This window comes from Anas acuta, chromosome 15, assembly GCF_963932015.1.
Source record: "Anas acuta chromosome 15, bAnaAcu1.1, whole genome shotgun sequence".
NCBI lineage: Eukaryota > Metazoa > Chordata > Aves > Anseriformes > Anatidae > Anas > Anas acuta.
The window spans coordinates 7615899-7638840 of NC_088993.1; the positions used below are offsets into that span (position 1 = coordinate 7615899).

A 22942-nucleotide genomic window follows, 5' to 3' on the forward strand; every position below is an offset into this window, starting at 1 on the left:
CTAAACTGCAGATGGGTATGGAAACATGAGCAAAAGCTGATGAATTCCAGAGCAGAGCATGTGATGTATAACACATGGAGATGCACATCTTTATGTTTAACTGGAGAAATGACTCTGGCATATGTGTTTGGGCCTTGGCTAGTGGAAGTACTTTGAGTGACGTGCAGCATGGTTCCTTCATTTGGGAGGTCGTTAAGACAATTAAGAGGCTGTGCAGCAAACCTGAGCTCTATCTGAAGGGCTGGCTTGGTGGTTCTGCTCTGAGGGGTCTTGGGGGAGCAGCAGCTCCTCCGCCACCAGGGACTTGCTGCAGTGCAGAGCCCGCAGTTTGTCTTTGACCCTGCTGTGACTGCGCAGGGCCGAGGTGAGCTGATGTCTGTGCAGCATGGTGGTGCCCAGCAAAGGGATATCTGTACTGACTAACGAGAACTGGCCATGTAAGTAGTCACTGTGGCTTTAGCTTAGAGCCAGGGTTTAAGGGCTCTTTCAGGACTTTGTAATTCCCAGGCCTTCTTTGTGGTGATTCTGGCCAAAATTGCCATCTCCCTATTGCAACCACTCCACCCAACCCAAGCTAACCAAACCTCAAGAGTGCGTGACCTGTAGTTACCAAGCCACTTGGACTGCTCTGGGGGAAAATAGCCTCTTAAGTCTAAAAGCAAGTGTAGTTACCTAGACTGCTGCTGCAGAGCTGTGACAAGCACATTGTAGATCCAGCTAAGAGACTGCAGAAGTAAATCTGTCACTTCTTGCTTTCAGGGCTTGTTGGCACTTGTGCTTCTGTGTTTTCCGGAGTTAAAACTACTGACAGTCTCAGGAAATGCCCTAGGCCAGGAAACTTTTCGATACAAGGAGGGCCTCTGCAAAACCCCCAGGCTGCATTTCCTCATTACAGACTAGCTGCCGTGTGATGTAGGGATGGGGCAGCACGGGAGCAGGGCAGCCGTTAGAACAGCTGGGCACTGCTGAAGCAAAGTAAGTGTGATGGAAATTGCACACGTAAATGAGAATTTAGTGGGTGATGTCCCCTGTACTGCTCTCCCGGGGGACTTCTGTGCTAGGCATGTCTAAGATAGGCACAGATTTCACTCAACTCACTTTTCATGTAAATGAGGGACACAAGCCAGGTGTCTTCTGATTTGCGTTCCATTGGAGGGGAGACCTTGAGGGTGGCAGTATCGAGTCTTGCTGCATCCACTTGCTTTTGGCTGACATGCCTCCCTTGTTCTCTTTCCCTGCAGGCTGCTGCACTATTTCCGAGGACGACACCATTTGGAGGAGATCATGTACAACGAGAACATGCGTCGCTCCCAGCTGCTGATGCTGTTTGACAAATTCCGCAGTGTCCTGGTAGTGACCAGCCACGAGGACCCGGTGATTTCAGTTTTCCAGTCAGTCTTAAAATGACTCTACTGGCAAAAACCTGCCACATGCTTGGTGTTCTAGGAGATGCTTAAAACATAAGAGATAAATTCAATTCCTTCTTGCCACGTGACACAGAGCAGGTTCTCTCCCTTCGTGCCTCCATTTCCCACCTTCATCCTGTGGTTACAGCTGAGGCCAGTCTATGTGAGGGCCTCTGGGGCCTGCTGCAGGACAGCGTGTGCTTGCTCAGCTTGGATTCCTGCCGTGCCACCTGCACAGCAGGGGAGCTGCTGTGTCACTGTTTTCCTACTCCTTTACCAGGGCTTGCAAGTGTGGTCCAAGAAGATTTTTAACGGCAGTGTTACTGACAGTACATTTGGGTGGATGTTTTGCAGGAGAAATGCTTTTTCTGCTCTCCGGCAGTGTGACCGCTGGGTCATTTAGCCGTGGGCACCGTTCGTGGGCAGCCTCTCCCTACGGCAGACCGTGCTTGGCCTCTGCTCAAGGGCAGAGCAGAGTTGTCCTGGCTTTTAGGGACATGTCCCTGGGTGCTGAGGAATTCTGTTTGATCATCGTTATCTGGCAGCAGTGGGGACATAACTAAGAATGCAAAGTATCACAAGTAAACAGTTTCATGAATGGAAATGACTTGCTTTGTTATGGCTTGCTGCTTCCTCTCCCCAGTATCCTTATTACTAAGTGTCTGTGGGGACCCTGTTGTCACAAGGCAGCCTGTTTGCAGATTTGCAGGTGTGTTTTTGACTGGGGCAGGAGGAGCTTGGTTACAGAGCAGGACTGAAATTGTCTGGCCGTACTGCAGGTGCTTGGCTGTATTTGTTCCACAAAGCTGCAGGCTGCTGCTTGCCCCTCTGGGGCCTAGGTTGTGGTTCCGTTCCCCTCCCTGCAAGCACTGCTGCAGCTGCAGGGCAGCAGACGAGGGAGCTGGCCTGGGTTAAAGCCATCCAGCTGAAAACCAACACACAGGGCTGTACGTGGCTGTGCTTCCTTACCCAGTTCAGCAACGCTTGAGCAGCTCCCCACAGCTGCTCACCATGGCGGGGTCCAAGGCGGCAGCAAGGCAGGGACGTTCTGCCATCAGCTGCAGCAAAGTGCCCGTTTCACCTCTTCCCCTAAGGGCAACGCTGAGCTCCAGCTGCTGCATGGGTGAAGGCAGAGAAGGCCCAGGGCCCGGGGCTAGGAGATGCTGAGCTCTTGGGCACCCCTACAGCTCTGCTGTGCATCCAGGAAAGGGCACAGGGGCAACTTTTGCTTCCGTGGTGGTGGCTTCCAGGGACACGTGGTGTGTACAGACCACCAGGCTCCTCTTGAAGACCTTCCTGTATACCGCACAGATCACACACACAAGCTTGAACTTTTCCCCAGAGCTGCAGGACTGTGAGAGCGGCTTCACTTGCCCACACGGCAGGGGTGAAAAACGCGTTGCCAAACATACCCACCACCAGCAGGGCGCAGCTGCACCGAGGGAGCCCAGGGCCCACAGCGTGCTGGATACCTGATGACAGCTACTTCATGCCAGTCCCTTTTGTGCGTCTCCCTCTGCGGCTGCAAGCAAGGATGTTACAGAAGGACAAAAGTGATGCCTGAGCTAGAATCAGCACGACGTTGCTGCAGGGCCCCTTGGCCCATCCAATCCCCAGCAAATGCATCTCGGGGCGTTAATGAGCTGGACATAACTAAGCCCCTTTGGAGGAGCAGGGCAAGAGTCTCCTCATGTGATGGGGGGTTTTGGAAACTTGAACTTTTTCTTGCATGTGAATTCTAAAGGTGGAGAGGAATCCCCGTCATCTCCATTTGTGGTCACAGGGATGATGCTGACACGGACTGCTAGCTGAAGCCAAGTGCCACACGTCACTGATGGGATGTGGTCACCTGAGCCCAAGCCCGGGGACACAGGTGAGCAACAGACCTAAAGGGGAAGGGGCCAGCCCACTGGCTGCTGGCCAGCACCCAGCTGTGCCTGGCTGGCAGGTGAAAAGACAAATCCTGTCCAAGGTCAGCAGGGCACATTGGCACCAGCCCGGCAGCAGCATTTGTGCAAGCTGTGGCTGAGTGCAGCGCAGCGCTCCCTTGCCCTCGTGGCACGGGAAGGCGGGGTACAGCTCTCCGCGGGGGAAATTGCAGCAAAGCTGTGGCACAGAGGTTCCTAACACTGGCTGGTGGCCACTAAATTCTGAGACCCAGACAATTGTTTGGCCTGGCTGCATGGCTTGGTGCCGTATCTCCAAGGCAAACTGCCAGCAGGGCTGCAGTTCTGTGGGTTTTGTCCTGAATCCTAAGTGCAAACACACACACACCCCATACCTCATGGCAGGTTGCAGTGCTGCAAAGCAGAAGCCTCAGCATTGGTGCTTTCTCTGTGTTCAGGCTCACACACTCGTAAGTTTTGAACTGGTCTCAAAAGCAGCAGGAAAAATAAACAAAAAAAAGATGGACTTTATAGACTGGGGTTATAGATTGAACAGGGGCTCTTGTCCAAATCTCTGCTCAAAGAGAATGCGTCTGGTCGGGTCACGCAGGAGCTTGTCTAGAAGAGGTTTGAATGCCTCCCAGGACAGATTGCTCACAGCTTCTCTGGGCTCCTGTTCCAGTGTTTGACCACCCTCATGGCAAAAAATTTTCCATGTAGCTAATGAGAATTTCCTGTTTTCTAGCTTGTGCTCATTACCTCTCATCCTGCCCCTGTGTACCTCTGACAGAACTCTGGCTCTGCCCTCTCTACAGCCTCCCACTAGGTAGTTGTAGGCGACAGGAGGATTCTTCTTTTACCTCCGCTCCTCCAGGCTGATCACCCACAGCTCTCTCCTCCCTTCTGTCAGCCCTGCTGCCATCCAGTCTGTTGGCTATTCCCCAGAAGATGCCAAGTGGGAAGCCTCTCCTGGGCAGCAGCACAGCAGGCCAGCATCATGAGCCTTCACCAGTCAGCCACCTTACCAGAGCCTGGAGCTGTTCCCAATGCCTCCAGTGCCCTTCAGTGCTCAAAACCAACCCCCGTTTTGGCTGGGAGAGCCATGCCCATCTGCCTCCCCAAACAAAATTCCACCTTGCTGTCTTCATTGTGATACAGTACGTTTATTGTTAAAAACCTACAAGCTGTCCTTGCCACAGCGTAGCTTGAGGCTCTCATACAGAGCACCAATCAAGTCCTGGTTGGTGGCACACCCACAAGACTCATCAGCTGCAAGGGGAGGGTCCCATTACTGCCATCTCTCTCTCTATTTTCTTGTCTACAACACTTACAAATTTATTTCCTCGTAAATAAAACCTGAGAGGTTTGTGTGACCATTCTCCCCTGTTGCCAACACCAATCCTGGTTGTGGCTACCACGTCCTGCTCCCCTGGTAGTTCATGTCCAGGTACCATCCAGATGGCTGCATCTTGGGTCAGGTCCCTTTGGTCAAAAGCCTTATCAATCCCAAACGCTTGGCAGAGCTTGGAGGGCCCGTTACACAGCTGCCAGTCCTTCAGTGGCTTTGCAGGTCCTTTCCTGGCAGCACTGCGCAGCTCTCTCATTGCATCTAAACCCCGAAGAGGCTCCAAAGAACGAAGTAAGACGGCAGCACCTTCCCCTGTGCGGAACAAGAACCACATGTTAGTACAGGTTTGTTTGTCGACAGCATCTCTGTGCTCAGCCCCAAGGCCAGTGGAAGCTCCTCAGTTCTAAGCCTGCAGGGAATTGCCTGCAGCACCAGCCACAGGGCCTCTACTTCTCCCAGGCTGTCACAGCCTCAAATCAGCTGCTAACCCATGGTCAGCACATTCCCTTCCCTATCCTGAATATATGGAGTCCCATAACTCTGTGTCCTTGATTCACCAGAGTTGATTTGCTCTTCCTTTACCCCACTTCTTGATGTTCCCAGGTCTCGCTGCTGCTCCAAGGCTTGCCAGAGGACAAGAGGTTTTTCTTCTGTCAGCACAATGTTCGGGAATAAATACACATATGGTTCAGTTTTGGCATAACTATCTGAAGCTGCTCCCAAACCCAGTGGATTTATAGTAAACTCTGATTATAAGATCTCCAGCTAACAAAGGAGAGGAGGAATGAGTGCGGATGCTGCCAACAGAAAGAGACAGCTTGTGGAGTGAGGCTGGACAAAGCCTCCTGGCAGGCAGCAGCAGGCACTGGGAGCAGCCTGGGCTACCGCTGAGGGAGCTTGGGATGGAGGCATTCCCAACGCCAGCGCCCCGTCTGAGGTGTGGGTGGGACAAACGTGGCTTTGGGGAACTGCAGAGGAGTGCGATCCGAATCCTTGTGCCAGGGAAGCTCTCACAGGATGGGGTCCTGGGGCAGGCAGGGGCTGCACAGCCCTGGGAGCATCCCTTCTGCAGCTATGGTCTATCTGCAACGAGGAGGGCAGAAAGCTGCCATTCTCTTCTCAAATGCGATTTGTCACCCTTTCGGGAGTCTTTGGAGCTCCCCCTCATTTTGGGGACAGTGAAGCAAAGCTACAGCTCTGAGCAGAGAAACTCCCCTGCAAGGAGGCTATCCAGCCGAAGTGGGACATAAATACTTCCTTGATATTTTCCACTGGGGAGCAGGGAAGGTCTTCTCATGACCTTGAGTGGGCGAACTGAGAGCCTGGCAATGCGATCTGTGTGCTGCCCCACACAGCACCCGTTGTGCTGGGGCCGCCCACGACATTCCTCCTCTCCAGCATCTGCGCTCTGGTGATGCTGCTCCACAAGAATCTCCTCTCCCTCTCCAGCCTCAAACATCTGGAGCCACGCTCAAGCCTGGCAAAGGCTCTTCCGTAGCCCACCAGATCCCTAGGGACCTGCAGTTTCCAAAAATAGAAGCCCTCTCACATTTTGTACAAGGCCCATAACAAACTACTCTCCTGGGTTCCCAATGAACCTATAAACTGAAGGCCTGATTCTTGCTTTTGCAAGGTGTGCCTCTTGCCTTGAACCTGCACAGAACCCCCAGCGCCCCCAGTGCAGCTCAGTGAAATAAACAGACTTAATTCCAACAGCTGTCTGCAATCTGTTTCCAAACACTCCCTTCTCTAAGGAAGGGGACTGATGCTAATCTAGCAGCCAAAAGCTGTTTCCCTCTATGACAGTGATTTAGAGCTCAAAGCTCATTTTAGATTTTTAAGAACATGCTCCATGTCCTAATTCTGCTTTTCATCCGTGCAAACAGAAACATCCTTCATGTTGGGATGCTGCCTCACTCACCAGGAACAACTGCGGGATTCCGAGGAGCTGCTAATTACACTACTTGCCTTCATCCATCACAAATGCAAGTGGAAACTGTGGTTACATGTGAATTAAAGCAAGTCCTTGGGAGCTCATGTGAAGAAAGACAAGCCCTCAGAGAAACTCCAGGTGCTCCAAAGCATCCGCACATCAGTGGCAGGGTGTACCTGGCACTTGTCTCCGGCTGCTCTTTGTGCGTTTCCACTAGGAAGTTTTCCAGCTCTTTCTAGCTGTGTGCAACACAGACCCTGCTCTGCTCCAAGCCAGCAGCCCCTGAGCGTGAGAGCAACACCACGAGAGCTTTGGGAACAGCCAGCAGGCAGGATATGAGTGCAGGGATGCCTTGATGAGCTACTGCTTTCTCTGCCCTCCCAGCCCGCAGGCTGGCGCTCAGGACCCTCTGAGTGTATTTGCGTATCAGAAGTTTTACTTTAACTACCAAATATTACCTGAATCCTGGCTCACCTCCTGCCTGCTGGAGTGCTTGAGCCTTCCTTCTTCCCTTTCTGCAGCCTGCCACTGTGAGCTCGTGGGGTCACCTGGCTTCAGCAGCAGCCTGACACAGACACTGCCACCGCCACACCATCAGCGCAGCTCGGGTCCTCTGCTCCAGTCCAGAGACAGTGTATTTGCCTCCCATGCCTCACAGAGTCACTCCGTGTACCGAGCAGAGTTTAGAACTAAAAGCTGGGGTCTGGCAGCAATGCAGAGGCCAATTCTCTCCCTGGGCAGCTAGAAATCATGAAATGATAATGAAGTCCCACACCCGCGCTGTGCAGCTTGCTTCTCCCTCCCTGGATCAACTCCAGCTCTCATTCTTGGAAACAGCTCCTGGCTGCTGTTAGAGACTTTTTCTCCTCTCTCCACCCATCTGACTCACTGCTCTCAAAGCACTTCCTTCAAAGTCCTGGTCTAGGATCCAAAAGTTAGGGAGAAGTCCACCCTGTGTGACCCTGGGCCTGGGTAGAGAATCACCAGGATCCTGATTTTACACGAGATTATTTCAGATCTGGCAGCAAAATGCTCACATTGGCAAATGCCTGAGGAAAAAAAAAAAAATCACAGCAAAGTCAAAGAGAAGCTTGACTGGCATTTATTATCTTCCTGAAGCAAGGGAAGCCCAGCATCCCTCTTAGCCCTTGGGAAGGCTCTTTGTGCTAAGATTATTCTGCTGTTGCCAAGATTCGCGGTAGGATTCATGCACGCTGAAGGACATTGGTTATATTTTTCTATAAACTTTTCTTCCTCTATCTTTTATGATTCCTCCAAAAACACAATGCAGTGACACACTCCATGGCTTCAGGCAGTACCAATCTTGACAGTAATGGGAAAGGCCCCTTCCAGTATAGTCCCACGATTCAGCTTTCTCTTGATGATGTACACAAAGATTTCCCCTTCCTCTGTGACAGAAAATACGAGACCACCCTTCAGCTCGTTACAGTTTTATGAACGCAAAACCACAACCAAGTGGACTCGGCTGAATACACAAACAGCCTCAACTTCTCGCCTCAATGTGGCGAGGCAACGTGCTACAGCTGAAATGCTTTTGCCATCTGTTGGCAGCATCACATTGGGCTGAGGACTTACTGTTGAGGACACTGCAGTGGTGGTGGGTCGTGCAGTAAAACTTGCTTTTGTAGCTGCTCTGCCACACATCTCTGGCAGCACAGCTCTACTGGTGACACGCCTCTTCCTATCCCTGAGCTTAAAGTCTCGCATAAACCAAATACAAAAACCAGAAGATGTTTATCCCAAGTGGTAGGAAAACAGACAATGCTACGAGGCCACATATGAAAAAAAAAGGGAGCTTTAAAGAGCGAGAGGCTCAAGAGCCAAACACCTCATACCTGAGAAGGTACGCAGAGGGCAGCAAGGAAGAGAGGCATATAAAGGCTTGCACACGTTACTGTCTTAGATCCTGAGCTGTTTAAGAAGCAAAAAGTTGCCTGCACAATTCAAGTCAGAGTTTAGCTGTTGTCTGCTGCAACAGTCTGACCTGTGCTGCTTGCCTGGTCCCAACAGCGCATGTGTCCGGGACAGCCCTGTGTAGCAGCTATGCCAAGAAGGTAGCAAAACACAGGCAACACAGGGAGCACGGTGCTTTGATCTTCCTCCAGGGCAAGTACAGCTGCTTTCATTAAGTTAACAGCTCCACATCAGCACTCTGGTCGCTCAGTTCAGGAAGCTGAGCCGCAGCAGGACAGCAGCCAGTGGCTCTCTTGAAATGCGCCCCTTCCTCATCAGGACCCTGCTGTGGAAGCAGCACGAGGGCTTGCCAGCAATGCAGAACTGGTCAGTTTGACCTGAGCTGGCACAGTTACAGCAAGACAAGGTCTCAGCAGGGGCACAGAAACGCTGAGGAAAAGCAGTGGTTGAGACAACAGAAATTTGGATACAGAACAGGCGTTTCCAGCATGAGGGCCAGATCACGCTACTCCAGCTGGTAAACGTGGCCACCCTATCGGAAAGACCAAAGCAGGGCACTGCTGGGGCAGCAAACCTAAGGCTGCAAAGCAAAATCTGCTGGGCATTTCCTCCTGCACCCCAATCCTTCAGAGTACAGAAAACTCACATAAAGGCCTCGGTCATCGTCAAAAGCTTCCCTTCTGACCTCACAGTCAACTTGCCATAGCAAAACAGGCCTAAATGAATAATTGATTATGCAAAAGTCATCGTGCAGTACCTGCTGACATTCAAAGAGAGAAAAATAATTTCTAGAGCAAGGGGTCTGACAGCTGTGTTGCCCAAGAACAGACAGGGAACACAAATACTTCCAGGGCCTGTTCTTACACTTAAATCATCTCAGACTCTGTGTCCCCACAACACCATATCAAGGTTGCAGAGCAGACAGAGGCTGAGTTCATTTCTTTTTAAAGCACAGGAAGATCCTGGCAAAGACAGGTAATAACTTACTAACGGATCTTTTTGTTTCCTACAAATTCTCTCTTTGCTTTAGTGCAGAGACTCAGTGTCTTGGGCATTGCTTAGGGAACAAAACGTCTGGTCAGACACATGGGGGAATGTACTAATGCAACACAAATAACATAAGAAACTAAAAATAAAGCTAAGAGCTCAGCTAAATCTTCAGATTTCCAAACAGCCTAACTTTTAAAGGTGTGGCTTGGAGCTATTTAGGAAGTGGGATATAAATTCTTTGTTAGCCATAATCACAGAAAAAGCAGAGACCCCAATCTCCAAATTCCATCAAAACAGCGAGCTCATTGACTGTTTTGCTACAAAACTAAACATAGGTATATAAGGGAAAATTTCCAAAAGCAAAGATTTCAAAGAAATCTTTTAGAATTCAAAGGCTAAGCTTTTTTTTTTTAAAAGTAAAAATTATTATTCCTAATATTTCGTACACTAAGAATCCCATCCTGAACAACAACAACAACAACAAAACATTCTTCTTTCATTATCTGAACAGATTCGGCAGAGACATCGTAATGAAATTCACGTGTTCATCCATCAGACTCCAGACTTCCATTTAGGAACTCAGGCTCTTCCCCCACAGTATTACCTGGCACTGTTTTTCTGCTTGGCTCCTGTCCAAAGGCCAAAACCTGAGGATTAATGGTCACTGTGACAGCACTTGCTTTCCAATTAGGAATATACAAGCCAGGTTTTTTTGTTTGTCTTTGTTTTTAAGATCTATCTTTGCAATGGTGAAAAAGAAAAAAGCTTTTGAGAGTTTTCAAACAAAGTAAGTATTTACTCTAAGAAATACATGCTGCCATTTCAAGGTGTCTAATTAACCAATAGCTTTATTGCAAGGCAAACACTGTCATCTGTAAGTAAAGCAAAAAACAGGTCTACAAGCAACACCTGCTTGTTAAAAGGAGAATCATATGATTAGGGCTTTTATTATCTTGAGAATAACAGAAGATTAAAGATCCTGTAACAGCCTGTTTTTTTTTTTCCATTTTTTTCCTTAAGATACAGCAAAGCAGCTAAAATGATCCTATAGTGGCTACTTACTTATACCACCTTCAAGGAACAAAGTTCACCAGCTCACATGAATAAGGCAGCAGCTCTGGTCATCAAAACTGAAAGCTCCATCCTGTCCAGATTCCCTTCTAGTCCTTGACCTTTATTTCTGCATCTGAACAGCCACAGAGCTTGCAGCTGGGACAAAGACTCCATCTGGCTGGTCACTGCATAGCCAGAGATGGGCCCTGCTTGTAACGTCTGAAGCTAACACACTGGCCACAGCTACAAACCATTTACAATGGCAAAACTAAGGTCTGAAGGAGAGATTATGACAAGTCATTGACTTCACAGAGTCCACAGGGAACTCACGAGTGGCTGCACCACAGCAAATGTAGATTGAAATATCAGACCCGTGCTGTAGGCATTAAATCTCTTTCAGCCTCAGCTTACCTTGGCTGGAAACATTCACGCAGAAGTAAATCCCGTAGATCTGATACACGTACAGGGTGCCTGGTTTCATGAACATCGCTGCGTTTCGTTGAGTTTGCTTCCCACCTTTTGAGTGGGAAGCTTCATCTTCCCCACCCAGATAGGCTTCTGTTTCAACAATCCTCCCCCAGAGCTCCCTGCCGTCAGGAAGTCGGCGAACTAAAATCTGAAACAGAGGTCAGAGGGCATTGGTTAGCAACCCCCTGTACAAATCAGCCACAGCACAAGGGTTGTGGAAGCAAGTCAGAAAAAAGGGCACGATGGTTCATGGCCATGAGTTCAGTCTGTAAGCTAGTAAGAACTCTTTCAGTTTCTACTGTCTGGGCCACATCCCAGGACAAGAAATTCCTACCTGTCATTCACTCAGCAAAATGCTTGGAGGGTCTAAATGTTACAGTATCATACAGAGCAAATTGATGACCATATCTACAACAAAGCAGCAATCTCCACAGCCCACAGAGCTTCTTTTGTGGTTATTTTCTGTATTCTCCACCTCAACCCAGCAGGAGAGCTAGAGCTTTAAGGCAAAAAAGCATCACTAATATCAACTCTGAAGCACCACAAATACGTTTTCCTTTGATCAGAAGAAATATGACAGCAGCATAATTAAATAACTACTGTGACTCGATAGTCTGTCCTAGAGGTGTTTCAAAAAAGTCCTATAGAGACAGAAGTACTACTGATACTTTGGTTATTTTCTACACCATGGAGAGGACAATTGCAGAAGAGCTAGAAAGTGGCTTCAGGCAGACAACAAAGGATCTTTGTTACTGCAGTGTGTTCCTCACTGCTGCTACCTCCTTAAATAAAACACAGTAGATGGGGAAAAGCACAACCACAACAGTGAAAAGATTCTCTAGAAAATAAACACTAAACTCTGTACAGCTTTTTTTTTTATACCTGATTTCTAAACTTTTTTTTTTTTTTTTTACTTAATGCGTGTTTATAAAATACTGCACTATGGTCTCATCGGTCTAATTACACCATGTTCTGTGCTTCTATACTTAAAAACCAGCAATTCAAGAATGACTTGCAAGAAACAAAGCATACCTCCTAATAAATCTTTTTCCTGGATTGTTAATGCAGTCATTGACCTGATCCAGTACAGATGCTCCAGAAGTCTGTCTTAAATGTTGCAACTCCTATATATCACATTTTCCCTACAGCAGTTCCCAAATCATTGAAAACAATATTTTATTGGTTTTGTGAACAACAGTGACTTCAGAAAAGCACCGGTGTCTGTGAACACCTCAAAAGCACATCCAGATGGCCAAATTTCTCTTTCAATATGATGAAATGCAATGGTAAAGTTACAATTTTAAGAGCAGGCAGGCATTTCCCTCAGTCTTCAGACAAACTATTTACAGGTATAACAGTTTAAAATAATAAGCAATACTAATAAAGCAGGCACCTCCAAAATCTGGTAGAGCAAAGAATGGAAGTAAACAGTGAACTACCAATGCAGTTATAATTATAACAAAATGAAACCATAGATTACATCATGGGAAACTGGGAGTTATACTTTAAAGAAAATCTGAAATTAACACAGAATTTGCCTGGTTTGTAATTGTAGGCCTAAACAGGAAAAGTATGGAACTGGGACTAAAACGTCATCTGCCTAGGGCAACAGAATGCATGAGGATGTTGGAATCATCAAGACAACAAAAAATGCACTAGTACAAGAAAACTTCAGGTATCTTCATATAGACTAAGAAAATACCACAGTAGGATTGGCCACAGACCATATTTTTTAGATACCACCAAATGTCAGTATATAAACTCTCAAAGTGATCCAGAGCAAAATGCGAAGTGTCCTCCAAAGGCTCATCTCTGAAAAACAACTTTCACAAAGTCATTCAATTTGTTGAGCTTTCAGCCATGAAGTATAAAGTTCAGTGTCCTTCCACAAGCTTTCAGGTCTAAAAATAATCTATTACAGTATTGCTTACCAGCAAAAAGGGGAAACTACATAAAATGAGGAAGCTTGTTAGGAAGAACTTAAAAGAGGCAGCCAAAGGCCAAAGCAGGAAAGGCAAGCCTCTAGCAGGAAGTCTATAAAGAGCAAATACACATCATGACGTCAGAGAGAAAAGCTGAGAAAGAACAAAAAAAAACCAGCAGGGTTAAAAAACAGAGCAAAGGCATCAATTACAAGCAAGACAGTATCCTTCAAAAGTAAAACCAAAGCTAGACACGGCAATACATGCCAAAAACAACAGTTAGTGGAACAAATTCCTGAAGTTATCTAAACCAATGAGAACCCAGAGAGTTCACCCTACAGATAATAAAGGTATTAAAAAAAAAGCCTCAGATAAGATTGTAGCAGTAAAACTAAAAATACATTTTGCAGTTGTGTTTAGGAGGTCCCAGACTGGAACTTTTTACAGGGAGAACACTGGAGGAACTCCCTCCCATAAAGAGAGCCAGAGGGTTTTCTGAAGGACTTGCTGAGCAGAAGAGACACACGTGATCTCCCGTACTCTGGTTTCCAAAGGCTTTCAGCAAGGTTCACCAATTCCTCAAAATTTCTGCAGTGGGATAAGGTAGAAGGTACTTTCATGAACAAGTAATTACTTGTAGGTAGGAATAACAGGTCAGAGTTTAACTGTGGGACTGTGGCATCCCAGAGGCCTCCATGCTAGGGCTTATCTTGCCTCACGTATTTGTGTTAGTAAGCTGGGAAAGGCGATTGTTAGCAAGCTCCCCATCTCCACTGACAATACTGAGTTATGCAGAACAGCAAAAATAAAAGCAGATCGTGAAAGACACAACTTTCATAGTGTACTTCCAGGAGAGAATGGAATATTCCAGTACCCTATGACAGTGGATATTGGTCAAGAAAGGCCAAGGACCTGGCATGCTATTAGCATCTTAAGATATGAAATGGAGGTAGAGGAGAAAATGATGTTGACTGCACAGCATTACTTTCCAGTGGGCAAAGCAGGAGTGGGCAAAAACAAATAAAGGAATACCTGAAAAGAAAAAATTGGCCTCAAGCAACCTTTAAAACACAAACAATAAGGTGTGTTTCAGTAAATCAGAAAATAAGTGAGAAAAATGCCACAAAAATAAACTAATTCTGAAATGTGACAATAAATTAAACCTAAAAAAATTACCTTTATGTCTTCATCCAAAATAGATTTAGCAACTAGTCTTTAATTTCCTAAACTTTACATGAGAAAAAGTCAGGAGAACAGTATTCCTAAAATAGAAAAGCCCTAGGGTCAAATTGCAGAAAAAGAATTTCATCCTTTTACACTAAATTATTAGCTAGCACATGCTCCAGCACAGTAATCTCAGTCTTCATGTCTTACCTGTCCTAGAAAGGATTTGGCCAGACTAATACAGGGCTGGCTGAAAAAATCTGCTTCTAGCTGGAAAGACTTTTTTTTCTCTGTTGCAAAATATTTGCTGCTTTTTGGAGAAGAGTCCCCATCAGGAGTGGTGTTCAGGTTCTCCAAGGCATCAGAGGGAGGAATGCTGGAGCTCCTTTGGAGAGCACTTAATTCAGCCAACAGCTTTCTTTTTCTTGGCATAGTTCTAGAAAATAGATATAAACATAATTAGAGGATGTAAAGCTTATTTAAAAGTAACTCATGTCCACACACACGAATTTTTACACATCTCTCCACAAAATGAATCTGAAAGGTTAGACAACTTAGGCAAACTACAGAAGCAGGTGACATATTTAGCCGGGTCTACATCAGGTTAAGCAAATACTGGGCTCTGCTGATACACAAATAGAAAATTGCAGTTTGAGTTTTCATCTTGTAAAGACTCCAGACAGAAAATAACTCTGTTCCACGTAGCAGTAAAAATATGTTTGCTTTTAGTTTAGGAAATTCAGAATTTGAAAATAAATACGAAGCAGTACTATGTTAGTTCTCCAAAAAAGGAGATGATCTGTTAAGCAGACAAAAAAGAATACAAAACAAACACCCTGAAATTTGTGCCAAGTTAGAAGGTTCAGAGAAGTGATGTATCAATCATTTCATACAGTAATGTAGCTGGACAACAATCTAAGTCTCCACAGGGCACAGAACAGTTGAGATGGGAGATGCCCTATTTACAGTCGTAGTGTCAGACTTGCTTATCATGCTGTAAAAATGTTTGTATTAAGACCCTCACAAAACAAGCTTTAAATTCACCTACCAAAGGGATGAAGAGCAGTCTGTTCCAGCCTACAGAATGTATTTGTGACAACTACAGAATACAAAATTGTTCTTCCAGATTTGTCACCAATTTACTATGCAAGATTCAGAAGTTCGTTTCTTTTTCTGTGCTGCAGTCCTTACACCTGTCAAAGAGGAACAAAGTTATTAATTCACTCTGTGAAGCTCTTTGAAATCTATGCTGGCTAACAGCGTGACGTGGGAGCTGGGGGCGATGGATTAGCACTGTGACTCCAACTAGCTTTGGTGGGAGATATTTCACTGCAGGAACATCTGCAGAGCACAACACAGAAGTGAGCTGTCCTTTTGTTGTGTATGCTGCTCCTGGTGCTTATTGGACTCTCAGAACCTCCCAGGTAGCCTAAGAGATTTTGGTGCTGTAGGTCATAATACCAACAAAGCATCATTTACTCAGGAACAGCTTACAGTTTTCTGTTTCTTCTCAGGGTCTAGCAAAAGCCAGTCTCCCAGCTGGGACATTGTCGTTTTTGGAAATGCTCTTTATTTAGCCTTTTTTATACAAAAAGGCTAAAAAAAACAGTGGGGAAAAATGCACTGTTCCTGTACTCCAACAAGACCGGATACACAAAAAGCTGAAACCAAACTCTAAAAAAAATCTCACCCTCTCATTAAATTCGGAAAGTGTCAGCCTCAAAAAGGAAGTCTTATAAGAGACTGCAATGACATCAGGTTTTAAAAGATGCTTCACCAATGCTAAAATTCAACCACATCTAGACACAAGAGAAAAAAGCAAGAGTTCAACATCCTACATAAATGGAAATCGAAAGAGACCTACACACAGCTGAATCTGCAAGGGAAGCATGTACATAATGAAACTGCTGCCACTCATTCTCTACTAGATCAGGAGCTTTTAAAAATGCCTGCAAAACCTTTTGCCATCAAAAATGATCTGCAGCTTGCTTGGATATGTTTCACAAAGACATCAGCAACAGTTCCCTTTACCTGCACTGAAACAAAAATGAATCACAAGTGCAGGTTCCCCGGTACTGTTACGTTCTACTTCAGAAGCAGCGACACATGCATATAAAGGTACGCAGCAAGAAAATCACAGTGCCATGACTTGCAAAAGGATGTTATGTTTGTTTCTTCCTGAACAACTAATTCTTTATTGCAATAATTCAGTGATGGTAGAGACTTGGCATAGAATGGCCAACTCCATGCCAAGCATTCTGCTCGGGACCATTGCTTTCACTTTGTATCAACTCTTTAAATTGTTATTAGAAGTCACCTACCTCCCTCAGACAAAATTGCTTGTTGGCCTTTGCAAATGTGAGTCCTGCCTAGAAAGGAGGATGTGGATGGGAAAAGGGGTTGTGTGAAGGAAGGGACAGAAGAGGAATACTTCTGAAGAGTCAATCAAAGGAATGCTTCATGCTGGAGACTACCCCCAGACTCTTCTGACGGCATTAACTGGAACTTCCAGATCACCAGCAATACATGAAGACGTGCTGAAAACACGGCCAGTTTGTGTGGAGCACTAACTCAGTTGGTGAGTTGTGCTTTTATGGAATACAACATCAGAAACAGGATCCGAGTTGCCTGGCACCTGTTGCCTCTCCAGTTAAGCAATTCTTAAAAACTGCAAGTGCTCTCACAGACATGCTACATGGGCAGCCCAAGGGCACTGGTAATTTCATTGCTACAGGATGATCCTACACAGACCTCAGCATCTTCAGCTCTCATTAGAAACAGCAATAGGATTCCAAGGTTCCTTTCCTCAATTTTCAACCAAAGGAAAGACTTTTCTTACATTTAGTGATTGAGGGTTAATCTTTACAGTTAGAGAGAGAATATTTGTCTGTACTCTGCATTGCATTACCAGGCATTGTTAAATAATTCAAGTCAGAAAACAGAACACTTGATCAAAGCCTTAATGGATGATGATCTGTTGAGATACAATTGTAAATGCAGGTTAAGATACATAGCTGACGTGATGTCCACCACAATAACGAACATTTTCAAAACCCCCAAAGTCTTCAGGCTCTACGTAAACAATGAAGGATCTGAGGAGAAAGGTCAATTTCCCGCACAGCTTGGGATCATATGCTGTATGGGACAAAACCAGTCTGCTAGTGGCAATGAGACAAAAAACATCTGATGATGTAATACAGGAACAAAAGCTAAAGTTTCTCCTATAAAAAGACACTTCCAGTAATCGAGCAAATCCCCACTTATTGTAGAGGCCGTGAAAATATGAGTCAGACATAGACATGAACGAGTAAAGCATGAACACGGTCCCTTTCATGCCACAGTAGCCTTGATTCTAACACAGCATTCTTACTTAGAAAAGCCTCCATTTTCCAAAACAGATTAGCAGCACATTTCCTGTAGACTGGGTATTTCCCCTCCTTATAGGGCCTAATTCATACCACTTTTTTTTTTTTTTTTCTTTTTGGCACGCACACATCTGTAGAGCAGTTGGCCTTCCAGCGTTTAGCTGTGAAATCTTCCAAGATCTTCCAAGATCTCTGGAGCATCGCTGACTGATTTGATTATCTGTGCATTTTGTTACGTATAAAAAGGCCCCAGGAGGCTCTGCAGAAGAGAAGTGGCAGGACAGGAGATGGGGATCACTGTGCACCCATCTTCAGAAGGCAGCCGTCCATTTACGCTTTGTTCCATCAGCTATCACGCCTCTTTCGCCCCAGCTGCATTCACAGCACGGGGATGCTGTTTTCCCCTCAATTCATTATATGGCCTTTGCAACACCTTAGAGCCAGGAAGCACAGAAAATAGCTTTTATAGCATCAGAAAGGGATGTTTCGACACGCTAGCCTGAAATAAACACCACTGGTAACCGTGAAGACAGCTCCAAGAGCTCCTTTTCCTAGGAGCTCGGTGGCCACACACACCGGGAAGCGTTCGTCCCCTGTGCTGCGGGACCCCTGAGGCGCAGGAGCCGTTCCCGCAGCAGCACCGGGGGCTGCCCGCACCCCGCTCCCCGCCCAGCCGCCGCGGCCGGGCCTCACAGGGCAGCCCCGTCCTCCCGACGCCTCCAGGCCGCGCACGCTGGCGCCGGGCCCCGGCTGAGGCGGAGGCGGCCCCAGGGGGCAGCCCCGGCCCCGCAGCCCGCCCGGGGTGGGCCCGGCGGCGGCCTCCAGCCCGCCCGGCCCCGCCGCACACGCACCTGGCCGGGGCCGCGCCGTGCCGCCCCCATGTCCCGCGGCGCCACCGGGCTGGGCCGGGCCGGGCTGAGCCGGGCTGGGCTGGGCCGGGCCGCTGCCGGGCACCGCCTCCCGGTGAGGCCGCCGCCCGCCCGCCCGCCATAAGCGGCCGTGAGGGGCCGGGCTGCTGAGGGGGAGAAGGGCTGAGGGGGTGGCGGTGGGCTCCGGAGCCCAGGCACCAGGCTCTGTTAAAAAGGCCTCTATTGTATTTATTTATTTATTTATTGCCGTCTTCTCGGTGATGTTCTATTTATTTATTTATTTATTTATTTATTTATTTATTTATTGCTGTCTTCTCAGTGATGGTCCACAATCAAGCTTGCTTGATCTTTTGTTGTCATTCTTTTATGGGCTGCAGGTGGCTTTGTAGCACATCTTTGAACTCTTCCTGGTTTTCAACATTGACTTTCTGACGTGTTGCTGCTTCATGTTAATAACACCCAGAAAAATGAAATAGAGGGGTGAATATATGTTCCAGAGAATGTGAATGGTCACAAGCTGACTTCATAGAAAGCTGCATTAATTACTCCCTCAGTTCTCTGAATGACAAGCGTCTGGCCTGCAGAAGAAGAATCTTGGCTTTGGCTTTTACCCAGATGGAGCGTATGGTCAAAACGGGGTCAAAATAAGATTTTCCTCACCGCTCTCTGGAGATACACAGGCCTATGGATTCATAAACAAGTGTTTGCATAAAAGGTACTAGGAAAGGTCCGATTGATCAAAATGTATTTATTTCCTGTTTATACAGTATAGATCTATGACTTTGTTTAATTAAAATGGACAAATGGACAAAAATAAGCTCACAATAGTTAGGAGAAATACTGTTGTCCAGCTGCATAAATGCATTTAGCTTCAGCAGAAAATCAGTCACTTATTAGCAAAGAAATCAGGATATATATGTATATACATATATACAATCATAATCAGCATGGATTGACTGAATGCCTCCAGAAGAGCTTAGCATCTTGGGCTTCCTCACTTGCATGGTTAACATCCCAGCTTTAATATGGTGTCAATATAAGAAAGGAAGGCCAAGAATGTGTATAAAAAGGAAGATAACCAAGCATCAAACTGGCCTTTCATCAAATTCCAAAAACTAAATGTGAAACTAAGAAGGAATGAGAGATGTAGAAAGGATTTCCTGGTGTCAGACTAGTTCAGCTCTGCAGACTTTCTCCTATGGGAGTCTGTGGGACAGGCACTTTCACAAATGCTGACTTTGATGATGGATCTATTTCATGCCCAAAGGAAGTATTTCAAGCTTTTAACACCTGAAGAATGCAACTTGCTCCAAGCCACAGCATATGCCATGTTCTTCATTTGTCCAATAACTTCAGTGTAACAGAATTAAAACCTAAAATAGCCTCCTGTAAAAGCTGATCTATTTGGGAAGATTAAAGTTTCCCTGTCTACTGGGCAAAAGCGCTTTTTTTTTTTTTTTTTTTTTTTTCCCCTTGAAAGGAACGACTTGGAAACTGCTGTTAGAAAATCTGGCCTTCTGAGACCTGGGATCTGCAGCATGTTGGATGCATACAGAGGGCTGGGCTTTTCTTGGAGCAAAAACTGTGTTTGCGAAGTGTTCTCCACAGCTTCCAGGATGTGATGACTGTTGACTTACCTTCCTTCTGCAGTGAGTACAGCAGATCAGCATGGAAGCAGAAGAAAGCACAAAGGACAGATTTCCAAGTTTTCCCTGTATAAGATACTAAATCAAGTTTTTGTGATACTTGCTGAAACTGGATTTCGTGTCCAGTTTGAAAGTGACATGGAGTCTGCTCCCTACCAGTGGCTGTTGACTGGCCACTTTGCATGGCCACACGACTCTCACCAGGACTTGCAAGACAGCTGCAAAGTTTCATGAGCCAACTACTGAAGAATTCCTGCAGATGAAAATGCTCCAAACAGCACAGGGTTTTTATGACACCCACTCCTGGCCTCTCCTGACATCCAGTCTTGGCTGCTGCTTCCTGCTTAGTTTCAGTTGCCAGCGTCTTGTTCAGAGCTATTTCCAGGCAGTGTCTGTTAGAGGTATGTACACACAACCCTCAAATTAGTACCAGAACTAACCAGCTACTAGAAGGCAGCAGGGCTCATAGCTACTTTGGTATCTCCCACACCCAAGCTGAGCCGTGGATCAAATATCTAGTTCTGCGAACCAAGACCATTCAGCTTGTTATGTAAGCAGATGTGTATGTTGTATTCTAAATTTGGTGACATCCATGATGGATACCATTCCACCTACTTTGTACTCAGGGTGCAAAGAATCACAGCAAGTGCATTGCATGTAATGGGAAAACACAGTAAATTAACAGACCTCCAGGGAGCCTTAGCTCTGGACCTGAGAGGGCAGGCAAGTCCTATTTAGTAACATATTAATGGACTCTACTGGGTCTCATTTTTGTTTTGGATGCAGGATATTTCATTCGTTGACGAGGCAGAAATGCTTTGCTTTATGGGATTGCTCAGTGCAGATAAACAAATAGAAAAAACAAGTGAGCAGGGCAGTCTGCTGGGCTGGTGGGCTCTGCTTGGTGTATTTGTAGTACTAAGAGCTTACGTGATATCCCCACTGACACAGATTTTGGCAGTTCCATAAGGACAGACATGCCTGGGGTCTCTCCCAGCTGCATGGGGCAGGAACAACAGTGGGAAGCTGGAGGCTGAAGCCAAAGGCCCAGCTAAACTGGTAGGATGTTGGGAGGCATGAGATGGAGCTGACACAAGCTATTGGCCAGCACTACCCCTCTGCTGGGAGTGCTCAGAATGTGCTGGATGCAGGGAAAATGCCAGTGTAAGACATTTCAGTGCTCTTTGCTTCCAGGCACTTGTCCTGTACCAGTGCATTAACTTGCAGGCCTGTGTTTAAACGAGCTCCTTGAACTGAGGAGGGGAAGTAAGAGAGTGGCGTGGTGGTGCTGAGCTACCTACTGGTGTGAAACCACCACGAGCATGCCCACACCCCCTAGGCAGAGCAACAGATCACCTTTGACATGGATAACCTAGAGCAGTCTGAGCAGAAGCGGGCACAAAGAGGTGCATCAGCAAAGCTAAGGTCAGGGTAACACTGAGGAATGACAGTTGTTCTGCAGCCTGTGCAATGTCAGCAAACTGCTAGTAGCTCAGGTACACTCTACCACTGTCTCTTAAGAGATGAAAAAGATCCAAATTCAAATGCAGCTGAGTTGCTGCTGATCATTTGTACCCCTTGTAAATACAGAAACACTAAAGGGAGTCATTTCATTACGTACTGTTAACCACCAAAGGGAACTTTGCAAAGGTGATGCTTGTATTGTATGAGTGTACTGGGATAAAGACTGGTCACCTACTTGCTAGCTTTGCTGGGAAAAGAACAGAGCAGTTTCCAAATGAGATCAGAAGCTTATGTCCTGACTGGGACTCAGTCGCTCACTGTCCTAGGGGCTGGTCACAAAAATTGTCATGGAGATGGGGAGCAAAGACTGAAAAGAAAAGAAAAGAAAAGAAAGAGGCTTAGAAAGAAGCAAAAAGTGGCAATTTTTATCACAAAGAAAGATAATTACACCAACTGAGAGTATTTGTATAGGACATTGTGGATACAACAAAGTTGTAGGAATTCAATATTTGTTTGAATAAATACTTGGTAGGAAAGTCTGTCCAGGGCTGTTAAATGCAGACACCATCTCTAACTCGGGAAGTCTCTGAGCCACAAACCGCTGGGTCTGGTGGAGTATTTAGGAGAAGTATGACTGTACGTTTGACCTGGTTTTATACTGTCTGTAAGCTTTTGCAATTCGCGCTGTTGGAGGTACATATCTTCTGCTCAATGGATCTGTTATCTGACTCATCTGCCCTTAGAGATTCTGTAGGAGTCACAATTGTTTTGCTTATCCTGCCTAGCTGACCCCTTCTAATACGTCTAAATCCATCCAGGCAATGCACAGAAGGTGAAAGAAAATGTTTGAAGAGCAAAAATGCCCCAAATCTTCTTTAGTGAAACAGAACTGCCTATCCAGACCCTGTTGTTTGCCATCACAGACGTCTAGATTTAGGATACACATGGGCGTGGGCATATTTAGAGTCATTGACCACAGGCATGACATAGCACTGGTTGCTAAAACTGACCTGAAGTTGTTTGCCTTGCAGGAACTGGTAAGGAGGCTTGGATTGAATATCATTGACTAAGGTCACAAGAGTTAAGCTTGAAATAGCAGAATATGAGAACATTTGGGATGTAAACAGGTGACTGGAGGGACTATGTCAGAGGCTTTTTGCAAGGGATAATCATTGACCAGAACTGTTGGCATGTAGGCAATGATCTAAGAAAGGGTTTACTGCCTGTATAAGACTGCTGGCAACAAAAAGGTTAGTTCTGACTGAAGTGTAAGTTAATTATATTCCTGGTGTTTTTTAACTCCAGTTTTCATGTCCCGATAGACTAAAAAGATGATTATAAATGCTGCATGAGAGATGTTCATCTTAAGGCTCACAAGGCAGAACAAGAACCGGAGAACCCCTGCTCTTAGGGTCTGTGTTTCAAATTTAGTTGTTGTAACTAAAATTACTGATCCATTCCCTTTTAACATCCTTTCCCAGGGTAAGAAAACC

General features: G+C 46.2%; 2 protein-coding genes across 5 annotated transcripts in view; one reads left to right on the top strand and one right to left on the bottom strand.

Moving 5' to 3' along the window:
- NPRL3 (NPR3 like, GATOR1 complex subunit) overlaps positions 1–2013 on the top strand; it is a 49173-nt gene extending 47160 nt beyond the window's left edge. For all 3 annotated transcript variants that reach the window (XM_068699059.1, XM_068699060.1, XM_068699061.1), the window contains one exon: positions 1242–2013. In XM_068699059.1, the coding sequence (XP_068555160.1) occupies positions 1242–1407 (166 nt within the window). In that variant the 3' untranslated portion in view covers positions 1408–2013. The remainder of the gene's footprint in view (positions 1–1241) is intronic.
- A 2422-nt stretch (positions 2014–4435) lies between these two features.
- Positions 4436–18478, bottom strand: MPG (N-methylpurine DNA glycosylase). 2 transcript variants are annotated; one of them, XM_068699063.1, is made up of 6 exons: positions 18322–18437; positions 15796–15904; positions 15154–15298; positions 14316–14541; positions 10963–11167; positions 4436–4952 (listed from the first exon to the last, which is right to left on the bottom strand). In XM_068699063.1, the coding sequence occupies exons 4-6, from the start codon at positions 14535–14537 to the stop codon at positions 4558–4560; spliced, it is 822 nt and encodes a 273-aa protein (XP_068555164.1). In that variant the 5' UTR covers positions 14538–14541; positions 15154–15298; positions 15796–15904; positions 18322–18437; the 3' UTR covers positions 4436–4557. The 2 variants fall into 2 exon arrangements, with proteins under 2 accessions (XP_068555164.1, XP_068555163.1); XM_068699062.1 differs by lacking the exon at positions 15796–15904 and having other exon boundaries at positions 18322–18478.
- Positions 18479–22942: the final 4464 nt, after the last annotated feature.